Below are 23,705 nucleotides of genomic sequence, written 5' to 3'. Positions count from 1 at the left end.
TTGTGCAAGTAATCCTTTTACACAGATTTGTAAAAAAGGAAGTGTTTGTGGATTATTAATGAACCAATTAGCTATCATTTGTTTTCCAGTACTCTCTTGAGGCCTCAAATGACATTGGGCAACGTTATGCTGAGCAGTGTACATATACATAGTACAGGGATGGGCAAACTTTTTGGCCCGAGGGCCACATCTGGGTGGGGAAATTGCATGCAGGGCCGGAGCAGGGGGTTGGGGTGCAGGAGGGGCGTGGGGTGCAGCTAGGTCTCAGGGCAGGGAGTTGAGGTGCAGGAGTGGTTTGGGCTCCGGGGTGGCAGTGGTGTGTAATGGTGCCAGGGCAGGCTCCCTGCCTGCGTGCCCTGGCCCTGCGCCGTGCCTCTTCTGGAAGCGGCCAGCACCGTGTCTCTGCGGCCCCTGGGGGAGGGAGAGCAGAGGGCTCCATGCACTGCCTTTGCCTGTGGGTACCTCCCTCGAAGGTCCCATTTCCAGCCAATGGGAGCTGCAGGGGGTGGTGCCTGGAGGCGAGGGCAGTGCACAGAGTCCTCTCCCCCCCTCCCCACCAGGGGCTGCAGGGGGTGGCAATCCTGTGGACTGGATCCAAAGCCCTGAGGGCCATAGTTTGCCCACCCCTGACATAGTAAGAGGCAGTCTCTACTGTGAAGAGCTTATAATCTAAAAAGACAGACAAATGGCAGGAGGAGAAACAGAGATCTGAAGTGACATGCCCGTGGTCACACAGCAGGGCATTGCCATAATGGAATCCAGGTCTCCTGATTCTCTGTCTAAGGCCCTATCCACTGGACCCCACACTAGCTTAAAATACAGTAACTCCTCACTTAACGTTGTAGTTATGTTCCTGAAAAATGTGACTTTAAGCGAAACCATGTTAAGGAATTCAATTTCCCCATAAGAATTAATGTAAATAGGGGGATTAGGTTCCAGGAATTTTTTTTTTTGCCAAAAAAAGGCATTACATACATTTAAAACAATTTTAAACAAGCAATTTAATACTATGCTGCGGGGGTTGTGGGGGTAGTGTGCATGTGCTGTGTGTTACAAACATACTGTTGGGAGGTGCCCCTGCTTTACCCTACGCAGGCACAGCCCACTGGCACTGGAGATGAGGCAGGCAAGGAGGCTGAAGGTGCTGTAGGCTAGAAGAAGCACCTTGCGCAGCAGCAGCAGCTTCCCATACTCTGCAAGCATGGGGGGGGGCACAACCCCCCTCCCGCCCACTCCCCCCCTCCCCCAAAGCCCCATCCTTGACCTGCCTCTTCTCCCCCACAACCTCCTCCCCCTTTACTTCCCATGCCGTGTCCTCGCTCCTCCTCCCCTCCCTTCTAAAGGCTGCAAGCCAGCTGATTGCCGCCGGCAGGAGGCAGGGGAGGGAGAGGGAGCCTGCCCGCTGAGTCCTGGCTCCTCCCTCCTGCCCAGGACGATCAGCTGGCTTGCGGCATTGGGGAGGTGAGGGGGGGAGCCTGTGTGCGGAATCCTCGCTCCTCCCTCCTCCCAAAACATCGCAGGCCAGCTGATTGCCGTGGGGGGGAGGAGGGGAGGTGCTGATCCGCAGGGTCTGCTGGCAGGTGGGAGGTGCAGTGGGGAGGGGAGCGGCGTAGGGAGGTTGCCAGCTGTGGAGAAAGCAGGCAGTCAAACAACATAAGAGTGAAGCATTGCACAACTTTAAATGAGTATGTTCCCTAATTGATCAGCAACGTAACAATGAAACAACGTTAACGGGGGCGGCTTAAAGTGAGGAGTTACTGTAGTCAAATTGTTTGCTGGAAATAGACCAGCTCTCCTTTTCACTCTGCATGTCATCATGTGTGAGGGAGGCTGTTCTCTTCCTGAAACTTTCTTTGTTTCTAACACTTCTGTTTCAGTTGAGTTGGAGGCCTAACTACGTCACCTTCAGTAGTTATACAAATTACATATTGAAACAATGCATCTGATTCTTTTCCTTTTTTTTAAAAAAAATATACTTCTATAAATAAAAGTGGGCTTTTTTGTGAGGGAGTGAGGGATTGTTTTTTTAATCACCTGAATAATATCTACAGGCTTTTATTTATGCACATAGATGAGTTTAATGGTCTAGACAGGCTAGGGTGACCAGATAGCCAGTGTGAAAAATCGGGATCGGAGTGGGGAGCAATAGGAGCCTATATAAGACGAAGCCCTGAATATTGGGACTGTCCCTATAAAATTGGGACATCTGGTTACCCTAAGACAGGCTGATGGCATGTCATGTACACTTAGGGTGACCAGATGACAGAGGTGAAATATCGGGATGCCGGCGGGGCAAGGCGAGCGGAAAAAAAAAAAAAGAAAGCCGGTGGCGGAGCAAAACAAAATCCAAAAAAACCTCCGGAGCACAGGAAAAATTGGTCGGGACTGAGAACCCATCGGGAGCTCCACGACCCACCCTCCACCAGCTTGCGTCTGCTCCATCTCCACCTCCGCCGTCGGGGAGTGAGGGGGCAGCAAGCAGAGCCCCCCACCCCGCTAGAGGGGCCTGCCAGGGGGCTAGGTGAGTCCCTAGCCTTACCTGGAGCGGCTCCCAGGAAGCATCCAGCAGGCAGGTCCCGTCCCTCTGGCTTCTAAGGTCATGAGGGTCAGGTCAGGTTGAGAGGGGCAGGGGCAGGGGCAGGGGGGCTCTCTGACTGCTGCTGGTGCCTACAAGCCCCGCCCCTGCAGCATGCAGCAGAGACCTCGCCGCCTCTGCGCGTGCCTGGGGAGTGGGGCTGCAGCACTCTGCAGGCTCCTGCCAGCTGGCTGGCGAGCACTGGGAGTTCAGCTGCACTGCCCCAGGGCCCAGGAAGAAGAGGTGAGCGGTGCTGGCAGCGCCGGCTTGTGTCCTCCACCAGACGGTCCTCCAATATCGGGACAAAGTGTGTCCCGACCGATGTATGGTCGGGACGCGGGACAAGTCCCCTAAAATCGGACCTGTCCCAATAATATTTGGACGTCTGGTCATCCTATGTACACTGGTTCCTGGAAGCACACTTTTTACTCCAGAGGGTACCAGTTATACTAGATCCCACCCTCTCATGTCTTATTTAACCTGGGAACTCCCAAAACTATGTGTCTTAAGTATTGCCAGCCCCTTTCTGCCTACAGTGGGTGGAACAATTCACTGCTGCTGGGTAAGGTGGCTCAGCATCCTTTCATGTTCAGTTGTTCATTCCTTTCTCACCACTGACAGATAAGTGGCTGTTTCTGACTGCTCGTGCAGCAGTTATATTTTTAATCTTTTAGCTGGTTTGTTTTTTTTCTAAGTTCTCCTTAGGAGTCATTTATGTTAGTTCTATCTTCAAACTCTCTTCTGTCTGTCTGAGCAGGAAGAGAGTAGGATTTTGTACAAATTAGGGCATCTTTGAACCTCAACTCACGTGACTGTAAATTAATTAGCTGGATATCTTATTATGAATTTTCTCGTATTTCTTTTTCAATCCACTGATGTATTCTGCATGCTATGAGGGAATTTGTCTCTGTGGTAATGTTCTGTGTGAGACTACTATGGCTTCTGACACCAGAATATTTTTGGATGATAGACAGAAGGCACCCCCCCCAAACTTTCTGTAGCAGGGTCTGATAGCTGCAGCCTCCATGCCTCTATGCACCTGAGCAAGTATAACCACCAAGATGCAGTCTGGGGAAGTCAGATAAGAAGCTGCCTCTCTCTGATTCTTGGGATATCTGTAATACAATGAGCGTTTGATGGAAAGATGCTCTGCCATATTTTGTAGTAGTTTCCGCCTCTTCCTAGGCAGGTGTACATTAATTAGGAAGTAATATTGAAGCATCAGCTCTCCAAACACAGAGCTGCTCCTCCAGTTGATGTTCTCCAAGCTGCAGCACCATGGGTGGTCTTTTAAGCCCCAGTGCTTCTAAGAGTAGAGGAGCTTAGAGGCACCATATTTGCTGAACAGCATTGAACACACCTCTCCGCATGGCTGTGTTCCCAGCCTCATGCTTTGTTTATCCGGGGTACTGGTCACTCAACGTAATCCACAGGTTTGCTAAGTAATCCACATTGCTGCTAGGAGGACTCTTGATGGTGCCTTTCAGAATAGAGGAAGTGAGCCTATAAGCCCATGTTCCCCTATGTTGCACGGGGATTTTATTGGTTAAGCAATCTTCAGTCATGATTCAAGCTGTTTGGATAACCCTTGCTGTGACAATCTATCTTGTGACATTGAACTCTTTCCTTTTGTTTCCCTCCTACTGCATTTCCTATTTTATTTTTTAATTGGTGGATCATTAAACAAGGTCTTGCAGATGATCCTTTATTAGTCAATGTTTACATGTCTGTCCTATTCTCAGACTCACGAGAGCTTTATGGTGCAAATCAATGATCTAAAATAATATAATGTATGCTCAGGGTTATATTGGCCATGGTTTGTGGGATGCTGAAAGTGTCCTGGCCTTTCTGTTACTTGGCCTGTATTTTTTGCTGGTCTGAAGAGCTTTTTAAGGTACGGTATCCTGTGAGTCCCAGGGATATACACTAACAGTATGCACTATTTGAAAGCTGGGATTCTGAATTGTTTCTCACTTCAGTGGTTGCCTTTTTCCTTCAGCTTCAGTTCTGACCTACATTAGCAGCTGCTATTTCAAAAACTGTTAGAAACACATTTTATATCATTTAAATAGTTGTCAGTAAAGGCACAGTGGTTTCTAAATCTAGCTTACTTATGCCAAGTAGCACTTTACTTCATGATTGGCTCCATTGAAATGTAGGGGGGGTACTCAGTGGGAGTAACATGCTACTCACTGCAAGGGTAGCAGAACCTTCTCCCTAGTTCGTGGTGTGGGAAATCTGCTGAACTCCACCAATGATTTGGATAGGACGAACTCTGCCAAAAAAGCAGAAATCTTTTATGTGAGGGTGAGTGTCTACCCACATTATGGAGAAAGCATGACCACAGTGGCCCTTCCTTATAGCACAGCATCATGACCTGCATCTCGCTTGTCTGTCTCTGAGTAGATTTTTATTAAATAATTTTGTCTGCTTGCTAGCTAGTGAAACACTGAGCCGTATACAGATAGAATACAGTACAAGAGCCCCATCACGCCAGTAGTCCATTCTTCCACTTCAAAGTATAATGCAAGTGATGGTTTTGTTGGTAGTTACATTTAATTTTCAACAGTTACCTTTAAAGAGGCTCTCAATTTAAATGATCCTTACCTAAGTCAAACAGAATATTGAAAACTTAGTATACTTTCCACTATTTATGATCCTTTGTTTACTGTTTGAATTTCTTTCAGCTTGAACAGTGAAATTCATTTATGGGCCTAATTCGGTTTTCACTGTGCAAGAAAATCACTGAAGTATCAATAAGAAATTTCCTTGGGCAAGAGTATTGAATTGTTGCCCCAATCACTTTCCCTTTTGCATATTGTCATTTGCAATTTCAGAGTCAGAGCTGGGATGTTTGGAGTGCAAATACTGCATGGGAATGGTTATTTCAAATGGTTGCTATTGGAATTTAGCATCATAATTTAAGTATTTCTTTTGGTCTTCAGAGTTTGTAAAAGCGTGTGATTTTTGTTCTTGTTACCGAATTTAATTTGAGGGCAAAATTTGAGTTGACAGTATCCTTTTAAATTGGAACAGTTTAGTATTTTTGACTTTTTGGTGTTACTATTTGGAGTTAATGTAAATTTCAGGATCTGAGACTTACTATGGGCACAATCAAGGCAAAAGTTACTTTTGTGACCATTGGAACAAATATAATCAAACCTTCCAGGCCCTGCAACTGCATAAGAGCGAATGAAATGTTAGGTATTCTGTTATGTCATTGTTGAGGGGCAAAATTTTAGCTATAAGTCTATGATAGAAATGTCTTCTGGGTGTGAATGGCTTCTGAAAGTGAGCAGTCACCCATTTTCTTTTCAGAGGACTGAGTCTTTCAGCACACCTTTGCCCAGGACACTAGCTAAAGAGACTGTAAAATTTATGTGACCTGCTGTCAGACCATAGTATCAAAGAGTTCAAATAAGTTAAAGGGAAAATGTATTCATCTTCTAATACAGGGATGAATTCTTCCTAAACTGATAAATAGAGAGACAAGGTGGGTGAGGTAAGATCTTTTATTGGACCAATTTCTGTTAGTGAGAGAGACAAATTTTCCAGTTTATACAGAATTCTTCTTCAGGTCTGCAAACATACTCAGAGTATCACAGTTAAATACACCTTGTCTCTCTAATACTCTCTGACCGACACAGCTACAACAACACTGCGTACAACAATAAACTGCTTACTGTCTCTCAGCTAGTATATAATTGGATAGAGGACATAATCCAAATTCATAATGATCTGTGAGCAGGGCCAGAGTCCATGCAGCTGGACAGAACCTCAGCAGGGCTCCCAAATTAAGCAGCAGAACCCATTTTAGGTTTTCAGGTTCATTTACAATTTTTCCTGTAGAGCAGTCAAAATAATGCTCATCGGCAATATCTTTGACCACATTCCCTAAATCCATTTTAATAGTCTAAAATCTAAACAAAACAATATAAACAAGGCAGCTTTTTTGTCCACTAGAGCTTCCAGTCCTGGCTTCTGGTCCGTTCTTTCCTGAAAAGAACTTTATGCCAATTTAAATTTCTGATCCTAACTAACCTCATATGCACCCGATTGACTCACGTGCAGGTACAAAACTAGAATCCCATACCATGGTGTAGTTCTGAAGGGACCCAGTTAGGGCATCACTGCAATGGGATGTGTCATAACTACAAGAGTCTCCTTTCACTTGGAGCACAATAGGAGATATACAAGCCATCATAGGTTCTTCTGGCTGACAGGAATGGAGTTGTCATCCACGTAGAGGAGAAAGGGATTTATTGGGCCACAAACTCCTCTGTAATGAAAGGCTTTGAGGGGAGAGAGGAAGAAGGTATCCATAACCACCACCTGAACCATCGTACAAGGTTGAGGAGACAACTCAGAGCAAGTGATATCCTCTCTCTTCTTTAGTTTATATTTCCCTTTTTGAAGAAAACTAGTTCAAAGGATGGTCTTCCCATTTTTTCTTTCCTCTTCTTCACCCTCCCCTTCTCTTAGAGCTGTGCAAAGGAATTTCTCCTGTAGGATGTGTCCTTGGATAGGGCTATGTTTCTAGGATTGTCACTAGAGAACTCAGGGAGTGAGAATCATGAATCACCAAAGATCTCCTAAACTGCTTCATCAGGGTCTTCTGTAGAGAGAAAAGTTGATATTTTGATTTTCATAGGACAGGTGGTGGTGATGGATGTAATTTTTAGGGTGCGAGTACTAAAGGTATAAGAATTGCTGGTATAGAAAAGAAGCAGGGGGAAGGTTGGGTGGGTCTGGAGATGGTTCAGTGGTGGTGGCACTTGCCCAAGATTTGGGAGACCTGGTTTCCATGTCCTGTTTCACAAGGATTTCCTGTGTGACTGTAGACTGGTCTGTCTATGCCTCTCTCTCCCATTTGTAACATCAGGATGGACATTATTGCCCTACCTCACAGAGCTGTTGTAATGATAAATACATTAAACATTGTGAGATATTATGGTAGCAGAGGCCATAAAAGTACCAAAGGTAGGTAGGTAGCTAGATTGATCTTCTCAAAGTGGAGTAAGAGTTTCAGTGGGAGCAGAGTCAACAATATGTAAAGCAACATGAGCGTGGAATAAACAAATAGTGGAGCTAAAATTGTTTGCCACTTGGTATAAAGATCTGGTATTCTTTTTTCTAGGGCAGATCTTTATTTGTAACTTCTTTTTGATATTTTAGGGGCTCTGTTTGAACTGATAATCATGGCATCCAACAAGTTTGTTATTAAGGTAAGCAGAACTTCAAATCTTTCATAATAACCAATATTACCACAGTAATCTTTACTATATGGCTAATCTGTGTATATCTATATTTAAGTTAATGATAAAGTATCAGGTCAGCATAGCACATTTTGACCCTTGGCATTTCTCACTTATAAAATGGAGACTATATTCATGACAATAGAAATGCAATTGGTATACATGTACACCACTGGACCTTGGCAGAGTATCTTTATTGGAGGTTTTGTTTTTTCAAAAGAAATTTAAAAAACTATGCTTGTGTAATTTAAAGCTACTCATGTTATAGTTCTAAGACTTCTGTTGTTTTTTTGCAGGTAATCATATTGTTAAACTTTCCTTGTGGTCAGTCACCACTTCTTGACTTTTTTTTCACAATTCCTATTTTTTTCCTCTTTCCTGTTCTGCAGCTCTTTTTAGGTGTTAATTGTTTTTATTACCACACTGTAAAATATTAAGTGTAAAATAAATCACAAGAGCATATATGTATGCTTTTGTGATTTATGTATATAGTTTGTTTATATATGATTTCATTATATATTTTTTGAATGTTTAAAGATTAGTGCTGTCTTTATTGCGGTATTGTGTACACAGCATTGTATAGTTCTGCCCACCTGCAAACTATTTCAGCTCAAAGCAGTGGGTATGTAAAAAAATCACTCAATCTTATTATCTGCTTCTACTTCAAGACCTCTTTCTCTGTTATCCTAAATGGAGAAATGCAAATGGTATTTTAGACTTTGCATATAATTCCATGTGATTAGAACAGCATGTTGTTCTTTGGTGGGGTCTTCTCCAAGATTTTTCTTCATAGGGGAGCTTATGTTTTTCCTTTGTGGATAGGTAGCTTTACTTTTTGGCGGGTTGTTAGAAAATATTCATGATCATCCAGATATAGCAGTCATCTAAACTGCCATATCCTGGTTTCATGGGAAGCTAACCTGTTTAACAAAGAGACCAGCCAGTTAGTCTTCCCTGGTATGTAGTCAAAGCCGTGTTTTTCCACAAGGGAAAGAGAATCATAAGTCATGCAATGAGCTTTTTAGCATTTTCCTCCTCATATCATCTCTAACTTGACTATATATACAGTCCCATGTCTTGGTCAAGGACAACTATATATGCCAGAAATTTGCGTCTGCTTCCCCATCATTACAATGGAAGATAGGATTAATGTTTCACATTTATAGCATTCTATGGCTGATATCCTGAGTATACATCACTGGTATTCTACCGGTAGAAAAGGAGCAACAGAAGCCCTATGGGAATCCAGTTATTGGATCGGCTGAGTCCTGGCTTCATCAACACTAGTGCCATTGCTGAGATAATTGGCTGGTTGAGTTGGATTGTTTTTGCTGGATAGAGTCCTGAGATCTTTGGTCACTAATCAGCAATGTGGTGTGGATTGCCTGTCTAGCACAGACACTGCAACTCTATCCAGCCATTCACTTTGGCAATCACACTGTGTCAATGACATCATGAGAACTCAGCTGAGCAAACCAATGGTTTCTCATACAGGTGTTTCATATTGCTACCGGATGAGTCAGGTACCAGTAGTGTATGCTACTGTCACATCAGCCACAGAGTGCTATAGATTTGGGACACTTATATTTCTTTTTTTAATGTTGGAGAAGCAAAGGCAAATTTCTGGCATATACAGAATGCTGAATAGGAATATAAATTAGTTTCATATTTTTTGTGTCCACGAAGTTTTTCCAAGTGGATAGCTGTAGAAGCAATTTTCTATTTAATTGAAACCTGTAAGATCCCTTTCTCAGACTTATTTATTTACTACACATAGATTTCCATCTATGGGTTTTTGCTTCCCAAAAGATATTTTCTCCAATGAATATAAATATGATTACTCCCTTTCTCCTTTATATTTTACTTTCTGGGGAAGATTTTCCTTCAAAAGGCTCTTCATTACGGACCAGAAATTGCTTCTGCTCCACTACACAGAGTGGCAATATAAGATAGCATGTTTTTACTCTGTTGAGGCTTGTAATACAATTTAAAGTAATAAATAATAGAAGTATTGTGCCACTATTGCAATAAATATTGTATCAAATTGAAATATACATATTTTGGCTTGTCTTCCCATGAGTAATATGTGAAAATAGAAGGGAAACACCTCAGCATTATAGATACTGCGGGGGTCAGAATCTGGAATATACAGCGTGTTATCCATCTTTCATTTTTGTCTTAATAGTTTCAAATGTAATTTAAAAAGAGAAGATGCCTACAATATATTTCATAGTTTTGCTTTACATGAACATACATGTATTCTACCAGAGGGCTCTCATAGGATCTTTTTACATCTTTCTGCTGTGTAATGGTAGATTATTTTCAGCAGAGGGAGTAGTTGGTCCACATTTGAAAGAAGATCATAAGGCTTTTTGTGGGAGATTCTTAAAAGCAAATGAAATGAAGTTAATTGATGCAGTAAAATCGCTTTTATACTTTTATTACAAAAACTACAGTTAACTCCTAAATGCACATATTTCAATTGTCAATTGGCTGGAAACCATAGTATATTGTGATATGTGACAGCTAACATTTAATGAAAAGTAATTTGAGCAGGTATTTTCAGTTTTAAGCAATACTTATATCTCATTGCTTCATGGTGTGCTATATGGTAGAATCAAAAAAACGGAAAAATGCGGCATATGAACTTAATTAGGATAATGTCTCTGTGTGTCTATGCTCCTAAAATATTTTAGTGCTATTATAAGTAAGCAAATCTTAACCTTAGTTGGGCAGGCTTAAAGCAAAATCATGAACTGTATATAGACTTGAGAAAAAATACTACTGGGCTTTTGTTTAAAATTGATGAAAGGTTAAAAAGGAGAATTCTCCTGAAATTATGTAATTTGCATCCACCCGTGCCAAACTACTCAACTAAATATGGTAAGCCATGTAGCCATAATATAAATCAACCTCCTATACTATTTATAATATGTTGATCTGTCATACCTTTCAAAAAGAGTACATCTGAGTTGGTAACTCTTAAGCTGTAGTGAAAATATTATAAAATAATAAATCTCTTTTCCAAGATGGTTTCTTTCACTTTGGACTTCTTTGCATTTACACATGTAGGGCTCTGTTCTAACTCAGATTTGTAGACCTTTACTGTCACATATCTGAGATTAGAATAATTGCTGTTAAAATGTTCCTCTGGTCAGCCAGGACATTTTGGGCCAGATTTTCATAAGTGGTCAGCTCCCTGCATTTCTCATTGTTGTCACTGAGAGCTGTTGAGGGCTAAGGTCTATAGGTTGCAAACTCCTTGAGGCAGGGAACGTCTTACCTCTGTTTTGTACAGGACCAAACACACAGCCATTGCTTAATAAATGCAGAGAGAACCTTTGGTATCCTTTAGTTTAAATATAACCATCAAACATTGTTAAAAGTTTTCCTGTTGAACATTTTTACACTTCTTAAAGCATATCATTCATAAAGGGAAGGAAGTATACTAAAAAGATTTTATCTTTTTATCAGGGTGGAAAGGGATTGAGTAGCTATACTGAGAGAAATGTTCCTTTTGTCAGATTGTATACTAGCATCAACCTATGCCGTAATAACAATAGCATGTGATTTTAGAACAAAATTCTGTTCCCAGATATGTGCAAGTTGCCATTGACATTTGCTTGGGCCTGAGAATACAGAATTGGACACTTTATTTTGGTGTGGATTCATTGTGGTTTCATCTGTAATATTTGTGCAGGGTAACTTAATTTTATTAATGGTTTTCTAACAGTAATATTTCATTTTTGAGTGTCCCCCCTCATTTTGTTGCTCTCTGATTGCTTAGCTGCCATAGACCTTTTCCAGGATATTGGCAATAACTTATATATCAAGTGATGATCCTGTGGCTCATTCTTAAAGCTGATTGTCTGTCTTGCTTACTTGGATAGCTACCGAGGTTAATGATTTTGTAAGTTTCACTGACCTGAGGTAGCCGCTCAGTATTTTTATTAGACTATCCTTGTAGCTGAAAACAAGGCTTGACCTATCTTTTCCAGTAAATAGTTTGGTTTAAAATATAAAGTATAGTTAGATGTTTAATCTGTTGTTGATATTATAGTGGCTAGGCCTTTGCCTTAGGACCATGGGGGATGGACTGTGCATTTTACTAGGGAGTAATTAAATCCATATGTATATGAATGTACTGTTTGTAAGGTGTGGGGAGAGCAAGGATAAAGAATACTTTATGTAAAAGATTGCTGTTTTCCAAGATACTGCTTTTATAGAGTAAACAAAAGAGATTTTCATAAAAATCTGTCATGACAGATCAACGGTTTTGTATCTGGTTCTTGCAGCTGAATGTTTTTCCTACATTATATATTGTGCATATCACTTAGCTTGGCAAACCAGATCTCTAGAGGGATGGCTTACCTTAAATAATTATAGTGAAAGTATTTTTCTGCTTCTTTTTAGTATGACTTTTAAGGCTATTTTATATGTGAAATCAAATGGGTTATTTTAGTAGGGATACTCTGGCAAAACATTTTCAATATAATTAAACTATTTTATAATATTAAAAAACAGTATGTAAGAATTCTATTTAATCTTAAAAGTAAGATGCCAGAGTTCTATGAATTGTTTTTAGGGACTGCTGAATGAATTTTCCTTATATAGTAGGAGGCCCAATAATTTAGTATGTTTTTTGACCCACTTACTTTAAGGGCTATACTACCCACTCAAAATGCTGGGTTCTCAGGGATGGAGTTCTTTTCATAAGGGTTTTGTAAGTACCTAAAGTAAACAGTATTTGAACTGTGTCTCTTTCAACTGCATTGTACAAAATAACTACAATATACAGCTGTGGGTGGTGGTGTTCTAATAATAATAATGCTAATTAGTATCACAACTGTACTCCAATTAGGATTGAAGCCCCATTTTGCTAGACATTATATAAACATATAGGAAAATGTGTTTTTTCCTTCATCTGTCACCTGGCTTTTTAGATTTTAAACAGTGTGAAAGGTTGGAGAAAGGGAAACAACATAAAAACAAAGTGATCAGGGGTGACGGGCACATTTATTAACTACTTCTATTTTTATTTTTTTCTTACTGTGCAATTTCTCTTTCATATTTATGGGGGAAGGAGTAGCAGGATATGGAATGGCAAAAAAGGTGAGTAAATAAGCGAGTGGGGAAAAGAAAAGAAGAAGAACATTCATTAGGAAAGGAGTGAGTGGATAGCCTGATCCCAACCCCTCTGAAATCTCTGAGAAGATCTCCTCAAACCTGAAAAGGTTATGGATCAGGTCTGGGGAAAGGAGGGAGGACTGATGGAGAGTAATGAGATTAAGAGTGTGATAACAGGGAAACGTTGAGGGAAAGAGGTAGGAAGAAGCCGGGGTACATGTCGATAATATGAGAGAACTTTCCTGGCGGTCACTTGATGTGGTACGGAGTAAAAGGCTGCTGGTACAACTCGTTTAGCCTTCTGTTCTCGGTAATTTAAATAAATACATTAAATGTATTTGCTATACCTAGAAAGTGAGGATTCTGCATTATGTTTTCTTCTCCCATCGTGTGCTATGTAAATTGATTCTGGTGGGTGAAGATTCAATATTATCCCTGTTGTCTGAGTGTTCAGTGTGTTGGGACATTCTGGTAGAAGGAGAGTGAAAAGAGGAAGAGATATGACAGAAAAGTGTATGCAGGATAAACTAAAAGACAACATTCAATAGTCCACAATTTCCTTAAAATTGTTCTATTCTTTTAAGCTGTGCGGACAAATTTCAATTTCAGTTCTCCAATAGAAAATGAGTGTCTCATGCGTACCACAATATTTACCAGTCAGCTGTGACTCTGCACATATTCTTTTGACTCAGCATGCTAACGTTTCCTTAAATAACAGTAGAGCAGAGAAAGGCACATTGTGTAATTTTCTGCATTCATTGTAATCCATGATGTTTGAGGATTTTTGACTATTGTGAAAACCCTTCTAACCTGCTGATAAAATGATGACTAATGGTCAGCTGATGAAAACAGATGCATTGCCATGGCTTCAGAAACTTTAGTGTCCAAATAAATGTTTCACTTTCTGCAGTTGCTCTTATTCTATCCGGGATGATGGTGCACTTATTCTCTAACAGTTGACAGCTGCTCAATCAAGCCACAACAGTGTGGTTGGCAAAAACTATAAATTCCAGTTAAAGTTTTAAAAATAGTTTAAGGAACTAAAAATCTGAAACTTGAAGAAATCACATTTGGAGCATTTTCAGATTAAGTGATACTTTTGAGCTGAGTGATGATAACGAAACATAATGGCTCTTTCTGTGGACCTGACCCAAACCCCATTGTAATCAATGAATTTGGGATCAGGGCCTGTAAGAGTATATTGGCAATAGAATACAGCCTAACTCGAAGGACTTATAAAATTGTTCTGTCACCAGCCTTATTCAGTTTGGCTTGTTAGCCTTAGTTATTTTTGAGTTTTTTATTGTTATTATAAGTTCAAGGTCTGTCAGTGTTCGAGCTCCCTATCCCTCTCTAGGAATGGTGCATCCAGATAAATTATAAACAAGATCTAACTTTCATATGGAAACCAAAGGCAGACTCTAGGGGAGGAACTCCAAACCACTATAATCTTGTTGTAAATCTAATTTACCCACATTTTACCTTGGTGTCACTCTTTTGACTACAGTTACTTCTGACTTGCTGTGAGGCCTACTATGCTTCCAGTAGAAGTTCTTGAAGCTAAGCAAAATATCAATGCATGGCTCCAAATACATAATCTCAAAACTCGTATTTTGATGACTGAACTGATACTAGTGATATATATGAGCAATATGAAGATAGAAGGCCAAATGCATTGGATTTGAATGCAGTGAAATTCACATGCAGACTAACAGGTGAGCTTCAAAAGTCTTTTCTTCACAATCCATTTTCTTCAGATAATTTTGTTATTTGTTCTAGGCAGTCTCACTTATTTTCTTGTTCCTTAACTTAAAACTCAGACGATAGACTTGAGCTACTCTTCCTAGCACTGTGCTGCAGTCTCTGGAATTGATCTGCAACAGGAGTTTAGTAATACTGACTAAAACTGCTGACTGAGAGGTTTTTCATACAAAGTAAAATAGACAAGCTAATTGTGGAATGGAGAGACTGAGGATTTTGGAGGAGAGATGAATTGATCTGCTGTTCCAGGAAGAGGATACTTGATATTCTGTGACTTGAAACACGGGGGTGATCTGATTAGAAGTGAATTTGCATTTCAGATACCAAGGGGAAAAAAATCTGGTACAAGATAAATTTGTTAGCAGGTTTGTATCATATAGAGAAGACATTACCAAGTACCGACAGCAGCAAGGCAATAAATAAATAATGTATGAAAGAATAAGATTATATTTTTTGACTTTGAATACATTAGAAGTCATCTCCGATTTCTCCCATCGCTCTGCTTTCCAGAAAATTGTCCAGCCTGTAGTTAAAACCTGTGGTAGGAAAGATCCATACAACTACACTGATTTCAGTTCCATTCTATAATAAATTGCAGTGATGGTACCAATAATAATAATAAAATTTAGAAAATTGAAGAACAGAGGACTATGCAATAAAGAAAACACACACAGAATATGAGCTGGTATCCTAACCCAATTAAAAAGTAATTGTTGGTTCCAGACAGTAAATACTGCTTAAGTGTTTCAGTCTGTGTACTGAAGAGCAGTTAGTTCTCACTTGTGAGGGAGAACTGAGGGAAAGACTAGAGATACTCTTGTACAGCATCCAGTTACCATTCAGACTGTTTTGCACACATGGAGACCCTTTTTTGTCTCAAGTATCACTCTCCTACACAACTGTATCACATGTATTGTGCAATTAGACATTTACTACCAGAATTTTCTTTTATTGCCATATTCTTTATACTTGGAATGGGAAATACCCTGGGTGGTAATTGTCCATTTTTAATGGTGCCTACTTGTAATGATTGATAAATGTATATGCAGCTGTATCAACTAGTTACTATTTCCATATCTGCTTGGGTTTTTTTGGAAATATATTAGCATAAGGATTGTGTAGTACTCTGATAAACAATGTGCTTGGTCATGAATCTGAAAAATTAACTATATACTGTTTGTCCTTTGATATAGAAATTGAATATTCTTATTGTGTAGATTAAATTAGGGAGTTTTCAACAATTGTCAAAGTTTGCCTAAGCGATCTAGTAAGTAGGTTCAAGGAGTCTGGTGTATCAGACACAGCAGTTTATATGACACACAAATAATTATTGTTCTTCAAGCCTAAACCAGCATACTCTTCACTTAAACTCAGAGACTTCACAAGGCAATGTCTTCCTTCTCTGTTCCTTGAATGTAGCAGTGATTTAATAAAGGACACGGCTAACCAAATAGACATTGTTAGGGATTATTATGTTTTATATTATCTAGATAAAAAATTGCAAACAGTATAAGTGCTGAATGTAAAATATCTGCTGAACTGGAGACTTAGGAAAAGCTAAATTTTAGGCCATTAGTAGGAGGATCTGTTCAGTACCAAAATCCTAGACTTTGGCAGTTAGCAGGGCATGCCATGCATAACTTGCTCTTCTCTATTTTTTTCAGTTCCTAATATTCAGGAGATAAAACTCATTCCTACAGTAGTAGAATAGAATAGAAACTGATCTGCACAACTCTACTATACTAACAAGACAATGTTCATTAAATGAAACCAAGCTTATTGTGAACAGGTGGTGTACTCTTATTTATTCATACTCTAGTAGCACCTAGAGGCTCCTGTAAAAAAAAAAAAAAGTTTGCATTGTGCTAGTTGCTGGACAGTCACATAGTGACAGGCTGTCTCTCAAAGAGGTTATAGTCTAAATTGAGACAAGTGTGGTAACGAATGTGTGGCATACCACAGGACTACAGTAACAGAAATAAGATCATCCAGTTAAATAGGTCATTATTGCACCAAGTGTTTCTTTTTAATTTTAAATAAATTAGCTCTCTCTGCCAGACATGCATCAAGCCCTTATTGGTTGGCTGAGGCAGGTGTCACTGCAGTGGTTGACCTTGAGGAGAGGGTAGTGAATTTATAGATTTGTGTGGAGTGGGTGTTTAATGAATATGAGATTTTTTTGTTGCCAATTCACAAAGTTTAACTTTGTTCTTCCGAGAGTTAAATCCAAGTGCTTTGGAAAGTTACAGAAGTTAAAAGTTGATCTTGAAAGACTCCAGAAATTCAAAGGAAAGGTTTCTCTCATCCACTTGTCCCCAGTTTCTGGCAGCTGAACAAAATGTTTTGGTCTGGCCTCAAAAATATGTTGATAATATCTCTCTCTTAGACAACTAGGACATAGATAAGCATGGCCATTAATTATATCAGGACTTTGATTACAAATCCCTAATCCAAAGATGTCATTTTACAAGTTTTTTTACGATTACCGTGGGTATTATAGAATTTACTCTCCTCATTTAGTGTTACTTGCAGATACTGAATAGTGATACAGAATAGAAAAGGGCTATCTGCAAAGCCCAGTTTATTATAAAACAATGATTTTCCCCCCAATACAGCAAAACTGTCACTAATTTGCACGTACTAGAGGGCTTTTGAGTTATTCATAAGATTATAAGGTTACAAGGGACCATTGTCATCATTTTCTCTGATCTCCTTTATATCACAGGCCAGAGGATTTCTCTGAATTCATTCCTGTTTGAACTCAATCACATCTTTTAGAAAAATATCTAATGTTGATATTAAAGTTTCCAGTGATGGGGAATATAACAACAAAGGCCATAAAATAATAAAAGATTCAGAAATAAAATATACTCAGATATAGTCAGTTCCTACTTTTTATATACAGCACCTTTTGCAATGATGGAGAAATTTTACATAGTTTCTAACAATACATATAGAACAGAGGTGGGGGGAAACTATGGCCCACTGGCCACATCCAGCCCGCGGGACCGTCCTGTCTGGCCCCTGAGCTCCCCCGCAGGGAGGCTAACTCCCAGCCCCTCCTCTGCAGCCTCAGCTTGCCATGCTGCCAGCGCTCTGGGCGGTGGTGCTATGAGCTCCTGCTGGGCAGCACAGGTACGAGAGCCGCCAGATGTAGTGTATTAAATTGCTCCCTGTAGGAATGTGCTACTTATGTATGCCAGGACTGACAGCTGTAAGTAGTACACCATAAGTAGCACATTCCTTCGGGGAGCAATTAAATACACTACACCGGCCCTCCATACAGTTTCAGAACCCCGATGTGGCCCTCAGGCCAAAAAGTTTGCCCACCCCTGATATAGAAGGATCACGTCACACACTTTTGAAATGTAGCCAGCAAAATGGTGGAACGGAGCAGCCATTATTCACGTACCACTGTAAAATACCATACCCAGTCAAAACAGAAATGATGAGGCAGGCAAAATGTACTATAATTGCCCAAGTTGGAATTTGACCAGAACATTAAGTTGCCACCTTACTCTTCAGAAAAGTGCCTTGGGCTCTTTAATGGCCCCAAATGACCTCTGTTTTAAATGTAATTAATTCAAAAATGACCTCCAGCACCATGGTGAGACACTGGTTCAAAACTGATGTAGAAGGAAGAATGACATGCATTGAATTACAAGCACCACATCTAGATGTTCCTTCATCCACATTTGAATGCAGCTCAGTTTTGCTTAATGCAGTACAATAGCTCTGCCACTCTAGCAATGCTCAATTAACTGGGTGCTATTAAGAATAAGAGACTCTTCAAGGAACATTCTACTTTGGTAGAAACAACCTTTGGTAGAAACTTTTGGAGGACACTCCATGATCTCAACGCTAGCAAAATCAAGGCAGAGAAGCTAAGTGGCAGAAAGCTTCTGCAGGGGTGGTGAATGTTTTTTGACCCTTCCTGTTAAACTAAGTAATGAATCAGCGGGGACACATAACAATGGACCTACTTGCATTTCCAGAGAATTCTTAAATCAAGAAATAAATCACTGGGCATTCTGAGCCAAGGATATGGAGGATTATGGATTGTTTTTCTGTCGCCTGATGAGTGGGCCTCAGTTTGACGTTTCACCTATCTCTCAAACCAAAAGATTTTGAAGATGAGGAAAGATGGGGAGAGTAATTCTGGTGTGGTATTGTAGTCTAGGTATGATTCTGTGGTCTGATCTATCTAGCAGAAAGTTTGTACCAGACCTATGTGTCCATAAGACCTTATCAAGCTGGTGTTTTGTTTTTTGCTTTTTTTGTGTGTGTTTGTTTTTGAAAATACACTGAGATTTTGTATCTCAGTAACCTCCAAAATTGATTGTAAGGTTTGGGAATCTACACACCTGCCTGTGGGATAGTGTATAGAAGATCTTCTTTAACTTAATATCTGCACTGTCCTCAGCCCAGCCTCTAGACCATAGGTTTTCAAGCTGTGGTATGTTTATCGCTGGTAGTGCTTGAGGTTCATGTTCCATCAGTCACTTCACAATAATTTTTTAAGAAGGTGGTATGTGAACCAATGACATTTGGGAGCTGCTGCTCTAGACTATGTCCATTAGTAGTCAGCATAGCTGACAGCTGAGGGTTCTTATTCCTTCTGAAAACCCCAGATTCAGTAACCTTCAGGATATTTCTCTGAACCTGAATATTGCTGCAAATGTTGGAGCACTTCAGCTATAATAAAATACACATATACAATATTGCTAATACAGTGATATGTGGCAGTTGATTGTCTGTGAATGTTCCTTTTTCTATCCTTATTTTACTGGCAGAGACTCCCACAGGTGCAACAGTTGGAACAGTGTTTTAATGAGCTTTCCTTCCAATCCCATTAAGTTTCACCTTGGTCACTATGTTTACCATGAAGTTGGGTCTTGTTTTGGGAGTGGACTTTTGGTAAACTAGATGAAAATAGCAGGAATTCTGCAGTTGAAGGATAGGAACACAAACTCTTTAATCAAACATTGTTTTAAAGCCTACTTATTTATCTTGTTGTTATAGCAACAGAACAATATCTCATTTCCAAGCAATGGATAATTCTGTACTACATAACTGCAGGAAGTTTTCCCGGCTGAAAACATGCTGTTCCTCGTTCCATTTATTGACTAACTGAGAATTACATTGTGTAAATTTGTCCATGGAAAGGGAAATGTTGCAACATGAATCTAAAAGTAAATGTTTTTTAAGAAGCAATGTGCCCAAAACTTTAATTATGAAAACTGCTGGTTCTGAGTGAACCTGGAGAGACTGGGAGTTTAGTAAAATGAAGTATCAGAGGGGTAACCGTGTTAGTCCGGATCTGTAAAAACAGCAAAGAATCCTGTGGCACCTTATAGACTAACAGACGTTTTGGAGCATGAGCTTTCGTGGGTGAATACGCACTTCGTCGGGTGTATTCACCCACGAAGCTCATGCTCCAAAATGTCTGTTAGTCTATAAGGTGCCGCAGGATTCTTTGCTGCTTTTAGTAAAATGAAAAATATGAATAGTTTTTATCATTTTTACAGAAACCTGCACTGAGTGGTCAAACAATGGAAAGGTCTCTGGAATAATGTTCCTTGAGTATCGCTGCGCCATGTGTGAACGGATGGAGTCAGATATCTGTAATTCTTCATCACTGGCAATTTTTAATACAAGATTGGATTTTTGTAAATATATGATTTGATTCAAAAGGAATTATTTTAATTCTGTGGCCAGTGGTATGCCAGCAGTCAGAATAGATGATCACACTTGTCCCTTCAGAATGATCACAGTCTATAAATAGTATATTCTGCCTGAGCTCAGATAGAAGATCAGTGACTTGAAACTAATGTAAATAATGCTCTGAGACTATTCAGCTCCCTGGAGCCTAAGAATCAAATCCCAGTTAATTTGAGAGCAACCTCTAAAGTCATTGTCCAAACTGAGTACCCTGTGCTGCTCTGTAGTGTTGGTCATACTACTGTTACAAACTGAATTGTTTCTTCTGTTCTGTTTGGAGTATCACACTGATTAACTAGAGAGATCTTGGCTGGCAATAATATCATACCCAGGTTAGGTAAATTGACCTTAGAATCATAGAATATCAGGGTTGGAAGGGACCTCACGAGGTCATCTAGTCCAACCCCCTGCTCAAAGCAGGACCAGTCCCCAACTAAATCATCCCAGCCAGGTCTTTGTTAAGCCTGACCTTAAAAACCTCTAAGGAAGGAGGTTCCACCACCTCCCTAGGTAACCCATTCCAGTGCTTCACCACCCTCCTAGTAAAAAAGTTTGTCCTAACATCCAACTAAATCTCCCCCGTAGTTTAGTGTGCAAACAGACTTTCATTTATGATTTATGATTCTTGTTAGTATTTATAGTTGTTGGATCCAGTATACAAGAAACATTATTTTGTATAATGTTTGCCAAGGTTTAGTGTGAGTAGTCCATGCCCCTTGTGAAAATGAGACAGATGGCAGCCAGTGGTAGCACAGAATTTTGGTGTCAATTTCTCCCTTTTCCTCAGAGGTCCACTTTGCTTCCTCTTCAAAGAAAGGTCAGAAGGAGAGCAACTCTGATCTTTCTACTTCCAGGATCATTTATTGTTTATTCTGCTAGTGTAGTCCTTTAAGAAGGAGAAGAGAAGCAATATCACTCTAAAACCTGTCTTGATTATTTTCCTAATATAGGGAACATAGTATATATTGGGTATATGCTCACTTTCTAAAATGCTTATGGGTCACATGATATTTTATAAAGTTTAAATGGCACAGAAGGGATAATCCTGTTGGTGCTCAGTGGTCAGATCAGTGTTGACTGCTCATAAAGAGCTTATAAAGCATGGGCCTGGAATCTGTGTTTTGTTAGGTTTTTAAAAACAGTTGAAGAATTACTCTAACGCAATTGAAAGCCAAAACAGTGTCATGATATAGTAAAGTTTTAAGTATATATCAGTAATCTGAAAGAAGAAAATAAAAGGAACTGGGAAATTAAAAAACATACATTGGAGAGCCAAAATATCAATCTGTTAAAATTTAAAAAACAAACACACCTCTTTCCACACACACATACGGAGATAGAGGGGGGGAAATATGCAGGAACCTCTGCATCTGTAACCTGTTCCACCCATATTCATGAGCTAATTTTGTATCTGCCCACCTCTCATCTGTAATTTTAACAACAGTACCCACATACCATTACTACACTCTGCATACTACTATGCTATAAATGTACTAATGTACATACCACCTCTTACATATACAATGTATTCTGTTCAGGTTCTTATACTGTGCCCATTGCTGTGGAATCTGGGCATCTTCCAGTGGTGCATTAGGGATTCTCAGCCTGCGGGGAACAAATAGGTATCAGGAGGTCATGACCCCCCTCGCCTTCTTATTTGCTTAGTGGGTGGGGAGTCCCAGCAAAACTGGAGGAGAGTCACGTGGCATCAATATGGAAAAGGTCAAGAACTTTTGTATTAATTTGCTTTTGTGTTAATCCACTTCACTAACAAATCAGCCACAGCAATATGTACATTTTACAGTTTATACGCACCACAAGCTTTCTCCAGCCTCCCCTCATCTTTCCCTTACTGTTTGCGTATGGCAGCCATTTGACCTTTTACAACTATGCCAACTGTAATTCTCCACAAAAGCCAGCCTCCCTGTGTTGCAAACCTCTTACATATTCTGTTTCCATATGGTTTGGCTACTTAATACCTGACTGTGTAAACCATGGGAGGACATTGGTAAAGATGTTCACAGTATCAAGCTCTAATTTTTTGGGAAGCTTTGTTGGAGAACCACCAAAGTATATGAAGATTAAGATGTCCAGAGCTATTGAGGTTCCTAGCCAAACCAACACTATACACAGAATGTAAGTTCTCAGTTATTATAGATGTGATATTATACTTGTCATCGATGAGACAAAACTTGTTGTAAACAAGTATCTACTTTACGTGGAAGAGTGGTAGGAATATGGGAGCAAAGTTAAGGAAGTTACAGAACACCTCCATGCTTGCTACACTGCTGCCGCTTTAACTGTATCTAAATTTAAAAGTTCTGGACTTTCTAGTTTTTCTTATTTTTAAACTTCAAAGAAAAAAAATCCTTCCAAGTAACATAGGTTACTGATATGTTCTAACAGCCTAGACTACCTTAACAAACATTTTTGTGAATGATTTTATTTAAAAAGGTGTTTTGTGTGAATGATTATTTTTGATTTAAAAAGATAGGGGTGTGTGTGTGTGTTTAATGCCCGTTTTGAGGAATTTGTATCTCAACATTTAATATTCAGAGTCTGGCCTTAGTTGTAAGTGTAATAGCTTGTTTCATGCTCTGTATATTCACAGTTATGATACTGAAATGTTAAGACCACACACAGACAGCAAAGTCTCTAGCCACTTAAGCATGTAAACAGTCTGGCTTTTTACAAAGTGGAAAAATATTTCTGGTGCGCTATTTTAAAAAGATCAGCATGTTAAAGTGCGGTGTGCAACTGTGTCAACATTTTGTTGGCTGCAACCATTAATTCTGTAGCCTCTTGATAATATGTAAAATGTGAAACTGGTTTGTTTGCTGCTGGGATTGGTGCAGCAATTACTGTCTGCAGTTTCAAATAGATAATAGATCAAAGAATTATTTTGCACGATCATTCTGCTGTTTAAAACAACTAAGGTTTTGGGTTATTGTGTGTGTGTATGTTTTTTGGGGTTTTTTTTACAGATTGCTTTGGGCTCTTGGATGAGACATTGGACCCAACGGGTATCACAAATATTTTACTATAAATACATTTTCATTTTAATAGGCAAAGACAGTTTATTTCTAATACGACTCTGCCCTTGCCTTTTCACGCAGGAATTTGAGCTTTCTGATTGGCCACAGACACAGCAACATATATTTCTTTCTTCACAAACCTCAGTTATCTTGAAACCTGACATGACATTAAGCCTTTTAGATTTTTTTTTTATTAATGCACTTTCTCAGCATACTTAGTTACTGCAGTGA

At 39.7% G+C, this 23,705-nt stretch overlaps 1 protein-coding gene across 4 annotated transcripts in view; it reads left to right on the top strand.

Moving 5' to 3' along the window:
• SLX4IP (SLX4 interacting protein) overlaps positions 1-23,705 on the top strand; it is a 131,327-nt gene that overhangs the window by 4,673 nt on the left and 102,949 nt on the right. For 3 of the 4 annotated variants that reach the window (XM_030558004.1, XM_030558001.1, XM_030558002.1), the window contains one exon: positions 7,751-7,800. In XM_030558004.1, coding sequence (XP_030413864.1) covers positions 7,774-7,800 — 27 coding nt within the window. In that variant the 5' untranslated portion in view covers positions 7,751-7,773. Of the gene's footprint in view, positions 1-7,750; positions 7,801-12,915; positions 12,943-23,705 lie in introns of those variants that run through there. The other variant, XM_030558003.1, reaches the window with a different exon arrangement.

The sequence above is a fragment of the Gopherus evgoodei genome, chromosome 3 (assembly GCF_007399415.2).
Source record: "Gopherus evgoodei ecotype Sinaloan lineage chromosome 3, rGopEvg1_v1.p, whole genome shotgun sequence".
NCBI classification, from domain to species: domain Eukaryota; kingdom Metazoa; phylum Chordata; order Testudines; family Testudinidae; genus Gopherus; species Gopherus evgoodei.
This window is presented reverse-complemented; position numbering and strand designations above follow the sequence as displayed.